General features: G+C 30.3%; 1 protein-coding gene across 4 annotated transcripts; it reads left to right on the plus strand.

Moving 5' to 3' along the window:
* The first annotated feature begins 789 nt into the window (after positions 1-789).
* Positions 790-6,858, plus strand: Xxylt (Xyloside xylosyltransferase). 4 transcript variants are annotated; one of them, XM_018459170.1, is made up of 4 exons: positions 790-823; positions 1,133-1,579; positions 2,639-3,112; positions 6,529-6,858. In XM_018459170.1, exons 2-4 carry the CDS (start codon positions 1,160-1,162, stop codon positions 6,736-6,738), a joined length of 1,104 nt encoding a protein of 367 aa, XP_018314672.1. In that variant the 5' UTR covers positions 790-823; positions 1,133-1,159; the 3' UTR covers positions 6,739-6,858. The 4 variants fall into 4 exon arrangements, with proteins under 4 accessions (XP_018314672.1, XP_018314670.1, XP_018314673.1 ...); XM_018459168.1 differs by having other exon boundaries at positions 799-866; XM_018459171.1 differs by lacking the exon at positions 790-823 and adding an exon at positions 893-945.
* The last annotated feature ends 909 nt before the right edge of the window (positions 6,859-7,767 follow it).

Genomic DNA, 7,767 nt, shown 5'->3' on the forward strand with positions numbered 1-7,767 from the left:
ATCATTCTCTAAATATATTACTGAAATTAAAATAATTTAATAGAAAGTTACTAGTTAATACGCGTATCAAGTGCTCGGTGTAAAAGGGGTCTATGCTTTTCAGTTGTGTCTAATCGTACCATGACGAGTCGTTGCTGGAAAGTACCATGTCGAACACCGTATCGACTTATGCGGGGTCTACAATAGAAGTCCCCGCATTATGCGTCGTTTAAATGGACGAATCACAATCGATTATTCTCCTCGGATTCGACTGTAATTGGTCAGTTTCTTACGGCTTAAGTCTTAAAACATCTATTGTAGATCCGGGGTAAAGCACCCGCTTCTATTGTGTCCAATCGTACTGTGGCGTGTCATTGTTGGAAAGAATCATTTTCGACACCGTGACGATGTGTGTCACCTAAAAACCTTGATGGAAAGCTCCCTATATATAATTTTGTTTTTCATATGTTCCCAACACTTCGATGCATCATGCTTCATATTAATGCCATCAAAAGAAAAGTATAGGATATTTATTAGTTAAATTACAGGATATTTTTATTAATTTATAAAATATTGTTTTAAAATAGATTTTTCCTGTAAACTTGAAATAAAAATGATATATCTGACGAGCATGCTGCTAATATAAGCTATTTGGAAACAGCAGTTTTAAATTTACCGCTTATCTGTGACATCACACTTTGACAATTTTAATTGGTCGCATGCGCGTGAGAATACTCTTGTCTTTATACCATGATCACGGGCCATGATTGTAGAAATTGCGCTATTGCTAACGTCCTACTACTTTATTTCCTGCAAATTCTATTGTAAATGGACCTTAAATCATGTAACACGGATGATATCGTAATGAAGACACCAATCATGCTCACGTAATTATATCTTTTACTTTTATGTTCATAATCTGATATTAATTTTTTCTAGTTTAAAAGAAACTCTTAAGCGAATTAGGTTAGGTCAGTTTAGTATAAAGTTAAAATTAATAATTTTATTTGATTGCATTAACTAATCGAAACAAATTAGTACAAAATTAAAAAATAAATATAAAATAAAATCGTCATTTCTTACGCACGATCTAGATATTTTTATTTTCACAATTTATTTTTATCTTGTTGAAAAAACTCGTTTGTTTTTTTAGGTTATGAAAATAAAGGATATAAATTAAATGCCCTTGTTACTCAAGGTGCTACTGAGGTTGACGATCCTCGCGTTACTCTTGGTAGCCTTATATTGTTATCAGACGTCTGATGGAGGACGCTGGATCGTATTCAAACTGCAAACAAAAAATGCGAGCCTGGCAAATCTTACGGCTCCTTCAACAGTGACTGCTTATTCTGTTAATTATTTGTCTTCTACAGCACGTATTTTACCACGAAATCAGACAAATTATTACAACATATGGTGTATTTTTACCAAAGTTGCCTCAAACTCGCCCATGAGACGGAAATTCCAAATGTTCACAGAATCTTTGCTCAGATTTGCTTCCATAAACATTACTTTCCATGTGATAAGCGATGATAATAGTCGAGACATAGCTGCAAATGTTATCAAAAATGTTATGATCAGCACTGGAAAATTTATGAAAGTATGTCCTTGTATGTCTTGTATCTTATTTTTAATGAATTAAAATATCAAAGCAAATGTATGTTCTCTTACATATATAGCATTGCTATTAAACTTTTTATTATTCTGAATACAAAAATGTATCAAGGAAATATGTGTGTTGTATTGTGTTATATAAAAAATTTAAACCATATACACTGCTAAAAAAAATTATGGTATAGAAAAATTGTGGGCAAAAATTGGCCAACTTTGACTAACGATAACTTTACGAAAAATTTTTGTAGGATAACGTTTTCTTTTTTAATTAAAGCGTTGCTTGATTACTGCTTGCAGTCGATTTCTCATATTAATGTAGACCCTAATTTCTTCCTGCGGAATGTCAGTCCAGATTTGTACTAGAGCTTGTGATAAGTCTTTAAGATTGATAAGTTGTCTTGCCAAATCTCTTAATCTATGACCCATTATTTAATACATTATCTAGTATCTTTTTGTGATACATATCCAATAATGCAGGTAATGTCAGTAGTATATGTAAAAAATGCAAGGGTAACTTTAAAGTGCTGTAACATTACGAAAAAAATCGCTGCAATTCGTTTTTTCTTTTTTAAATTAAAGGAGAAAGTTCGAACTTTACGCCACTGTAAATGGCATTTCCCCAAAAAATTTTACAAAGTCCAAGTATTCCGTCAAACTTTGCAATTTTCAATATGACAAACACACCCTCATATTTTGAGAGTTGCAGTGGCAAGGGTGCATCAAACTTAAAATCTAACCATAGCGTTTTAAAGTAGAAATTTCAAGCTTTAATTTAAAAAAAAAAACCGTTATCCTACGAGAATTTTTCGCAAAGTTATCGTTAGTCAAAGTTGGCGAATTTTTGCCCACAATTTTTCTATGCCATAATTTTTTTTAGCAGTGTACATATATACTTATTTATTTATTGATATTATGTCTTAAAATATTGTATACATAAAATTATCACAATTTATTTGATAGATACTATTTATAACTGCCTTCTTTTTGTCCTTTTTGTTTATTTGGAATTTCTATTTGAAATATTATAACATTTATTCATTCTCAGGTATTTTATTACAATGTACACAAATTAGCTGCAAAATTGGAGGATATTGTATCAGTCATGTCGCCACATTTTAGTAGCAAACCAGGAACATATTACTCTGATGCATTGTTCTTCATTTCGCTGGGTTTGCACAGAATTGCACCCAATCATCAAAAACTTGCCGTAATGTTTGATGCAGATACAAAATTTCGTAGAGACGTGAAGGATTTGTTTGAAGAATTTGACAAGTTTGGAAAGGAAGCTTTGTTTGGTTTGGCTCCAGAGCTCACGCCAGTTTACCGACATGTTTTGTATTTATATCGTAATAAACATCCAACGACAATGTTTGGCGAACCCCGACATAAAGGCGGGTATCCCGGTTATAATAGTGGGATGGTGCTCTTTAATTTGGAAAGATTACGGAAGTCACGTGTATATAATGAGATTATCAATAAAGACAGCGTGGATGTTATGACGAAGAAATATCACTTCAAGGTAAGATTGAACAATATCACAACTTACTAAAAAGTGTATAATTTTAAAACAGTTGTAAAATGTAAATGACGTAAACATTTATAGCATATGTTATATGTTATGTGTTAAAATATGATATATCAAGATATAATCTAGAGAAAAAGAATATGACTATGATAATCTAGATAACAAAGCCTGCGAAGACAGACTTTGAGCACAGCATTCAATTTTTGATTGCAGAAAGTTAATAAATTGCACACACAGTTTGCACTATCTGACAATGTGAGCAAACTGCTGTCAGAAATAGGACAAAGCCTGCTGACATATTTTACCAGCAAATTGACGGCAGAAACAGAGCAAGATTTTGCAGTTCCTGTTCGGTTTCCGCTGTTAGTCTGCCGTCAGATTCTCGGTGCGTGCAAACTCTGTTTGATTTCTGCCATCAATCTGTTGGCATAACATGTCAGCAGGATCTGACGATAGATCCATAGCCAAATGCAAACAGATAGTTACGGTTTTATACTGAGAATATGATCAAGTTTGGTGTCAGTTTCTAATAATAAAAACTTCTAGCATTTTACTATCAAGATAAATGAAGACTATAGGGTGTCCCATTTTAATGTTCCACCCCAAATAACTTTTTTATTTTTGATCTTAGAAAAAAATGTTTCAGACAAAAGTTGTATGGCATTGAGGGGGACATAAGATGGTGTCATTAGTTTGACTTTAAATAGTTGTTTGAAAGTCACGTGAAGGTCACCTTCAATTTCTTAAACTTTTTCGAAATTGAATAAGTTTTAATTAAAAAAAAAAAATAATGATCAATATATATAAACTCAAACGATAAAAATTATTTTAAAACCAAAGGCTGCGAGTCACAAACAAAATGGTGGGTGTTAGAAATCAACCTAATATTTAATAATTAAGTTATAATAAGTACATTAAAACAAAATTCACGTTTCAACCCTTATCGGGTCATCTTCAGTGTACAATATTACAAACAGTAATATAAACATCTCGGAGCCACGATCTCAATTCTCACTACTTTCGCGTATATAAAGATACTTAGAATATTCTCGTCATTTCGCGCAAGAACTTAGTTTATTTTCATTATTTCGCGCATGAGGACTTAAGATAATTTCGATATTTTCGCGTGAGAAATTAGATTATTTTTATTATTTCTCACGCAAGAACTTAATTTATTTTCATTATTTCGCGTAAAGATTTAGGATATTTTTGATACTGTTCGCGTAAAACTTAGAATACTTTCGCGATTTAACGTGCAGCATTTGTAAGTTCCGTTTGAACCGAGCTATATATAATATTTATAAGTTGCGATTCTAACGTTGTAAATTCGCGATTCTTTGTAAGGAAAAAGCCTTGTGATTCGCTAAATTATTCCGAATAGCTGCGAATGTATTGGCTCTACTTTTATTTCTTTAATAAAATTTTGTTAATTATTACAATATAGAGTCTAGATTTTAAAGGCTTTACTAAATGAACTTTCGAGAGTATAAAAAATTTTTTTTAATTTTTATCATGCAAAATGGTGGCGTTATATCAGCAGCACCGAGCCTCCTTTTCTGACGAGTGTCAAATGCGACATAAAACGAATTTTTTACACCTTTTGATCTGGAACAGAAATCTGAAAATTTTTATTATTGAGGTCAGAGAAGTACATAGGATTAGATCAAAATATTCATTTTTAAAAAACCGTAAATGTTTGAAAAAAGAAGTAACGTTTTCGACCAAAAATTTTCATCTTTAAATGTTAATATTAAAAAAGTTTTCATTATATCGCAAAAAGTCCTACGTACTTCTCTAGATTAAACATCTGCGAGAGAGAGAGAGAGAGAGAGAGAAAGATATTAAATCTGTGCAAATTTCAAGTGAATCGGATAAGAATTGTAAAAGTTATCACGTACACCGACTTTGAAAGAACCTTGTTTTGAGAAAAACGTAAAACTTTTAGTACTGGTTTTTTGTTTATGAGATTATAAATAGGAATTGTACCTGGTCTGCAATGCCTGCGCCATACAATTTACAAGTGGTAACATTTATAGTTATTTGTCTGTTTCTTGGAAATTTAAGTTCTCTTCTGCATGCGGAACTCTGCTGCGCGACGCCGCTCAGAGTAGACAGTGGCGAGGTGATGCGATACATGATATTGGCTCTAATATTGGGATTATACAGTTGAGATATCCACTTAAAACTATTAAAATCTTATTTTTAAGAATAAAAACTATAAATTTAAGGAAATAAAAATTGATTTTTTTAAACCTTAAGGATGGAATCCCTTCCTAATACCTTTATGAGCGAAATAATCGAAGAAATCATATTATGTAAAAGAAATTATACAATTTCATTTAAAGAAATGTCAGTAACCTTTATGTGAGGTTGAAAAATTTATTTTTTTGAAAATTAATTTTATCAATATTTGCGTCCTTTTAGATCGCACAACTTTATCTGAAACATTTTTCCATACTTTTATATTTTCCGAGATGTTCGACTCGTCACGTTTGAAATAAAACATCTTATATAGGGTGTCCTAGAATGACCGCCAAATATTTCGTGCGCAGGTAGAGCGAACTAAATTGAGTCGAAGAGTCATCTATCATTTTGCAATTTTTGCAATAGTTAACAAGTATAGGATATTAATTACTAAAGATGACCGAATATTGGTTTTAATTAACTTTCAATAATTTTTTACTCAAATGCTATCAACTTTACAGAAAAACGGCAACAGTCAAAATGTTGTTTATTTTCTTTTCGTAGAGCTCTAAGAATTTTTTTAGAATTTTTTATCAACTTTTTAGTACTGCATTTTCTCATTGGCAACTATTTTCATCAATATGAGAAAATGCGGTATTAAAAAATTCTGAAAAAATTCTCGGAACTCTATGAGAAGAAAATAAATAATTTTTGTTTCTTACAGTTCTTCTGTAAAATTGATAGTACTTGAATAAAAAATTATTGAAAATTAATATTCAGCGATCTTTAGTAATTAATATCTTCTTAACTACTGTGAAAATTGCAAAATAGTAGATATCGGCACACGAAATATTTGAAGGTCATTTTGAGACATCCTTAATACAGTGTATCCCCAACCTACAGGATCATTTCTCATGAGCAGGTAGAGCGAACCGAGTTGAAAAATCCTTTACTATTTTGCAATTTTTGTAATACTTTAGGAAATAACTTTCGGAGATGACCAATAAACGAGCAACTTTAGGAGATATTAATTTTTAAAGATCACTGAATATATATATATATATATATATTATATATAAATAAAAAATGGTTACGCATGTTCGCGAAAATCGCGCCCGCGTTTGCGATAATAACGTGAATGCGTCGATAAATATCCATCGGGAGAATTTAAGCTGATATTGATTAATCAATGTAACAAAATTAATGGCTTATCTATTTTGTTATAGGGTCATTTAGGCGATCAAGATTTCTATACGCTTCTAGGCATGGAAAGACCAGAACTGATTCACATGATAGATTGTGGTTGGAATAGGCAACTTTGTACATGGTGGCGTGATCGTGGTTACACAGATGTATTTGCTAACTACTCAGAATGCCATTCGGAAATCAAATTGTGGCATGGAAATTGTAATACTCCTATACCTGATGATAAATGATGCATTACCTTTGACATAATAAATATCGGATATATAATAGATATCCTATTTTTCGACTGAGGAAAATGGTGTTACAAGACAGGAATAACAAAATGAAAATATTAAGGAATTTTAGCTAAAATAACATATGACGATTTCTTTTTACGTTATTTAGTGAACTTAGAAAATTCTAGTTTCATCATTTTATCATTATAAATAATTAAAAAAATTTAAATGTCTTCTTTCTCTGCTCTTTCTTTCTCTCGTTTTGTTCACTGTTTTTTTTTTTCGTGCTATCTTTAGTATTTAATAACTTAGAGGGTTGCAGATTTATACTTATGTTTTTGTTTATATGTAGGTATATATTTTTGGTCATGTTATAAGGTATTCCATTTTAATCTATCTTATTAATTTTCTTCGAAGTTGTAGATGATACAAAAAAAGTATTCGATGAAACCAAGCCAGGTTCGATAATATAAAGATCACTTGTTAAATGTAAATAATTTTTTCACATAATATGAATTTTTTCATTATTCTGCATATGAAAATATTAAAGTAGGAATATCGAAAAATCAATAATTTATGATTTATTTATTTTATGTCTATTTTATTCTGACAAATTTTGATATGAAATGTCTTCATATTTCATAAATTATTAATTTTTCGATAACTGTATCTTAATATTTTTATGCGCAGAACAATAAGATTAGTTTAAGAAGATAAATTATTTCGTGTAAAGAAGATAAACTGTTTCTTAAAAAAAAAAAAACTGCAAATTGCATTATTCTTTTTAAAAGCAACTGTGTTTTATTTTTATTTAATTAATTTATCTCATTAGTCTATACGTAATTAATGTACAGTTATGTAAGAATTATTATTGTAATTTACGAGATATTTTATTTTATGAATTCAGAAAATTTTATTTACTTTAGATATAATAATGAAAAATTGTTATGTGGTATAAAAGAATATCAAAGCTAAAATTTTTTAATAGAAGACGTCTGTAGTATTAATCAATGAGGTAATTTAAATTTTAAATACGCTTAAATA

This window comes from Mycetomoellerius zeteki, unplaced genomic scaffold, assembly GCF_001594055.1.
Source record: "Mycetomoellerius zeteki isolate Tzet28-1 unplaced genomic scaffold, Tzet1.0 scaffold8, whole genome shotgun sequence".
Lineage (NCBI taxonomy): Eukaryota > Metazoa > Arthropoda > Insecta > Hymenoptera > Formicidae > Mycetomoellerius > Mycetomoellerius zeteki.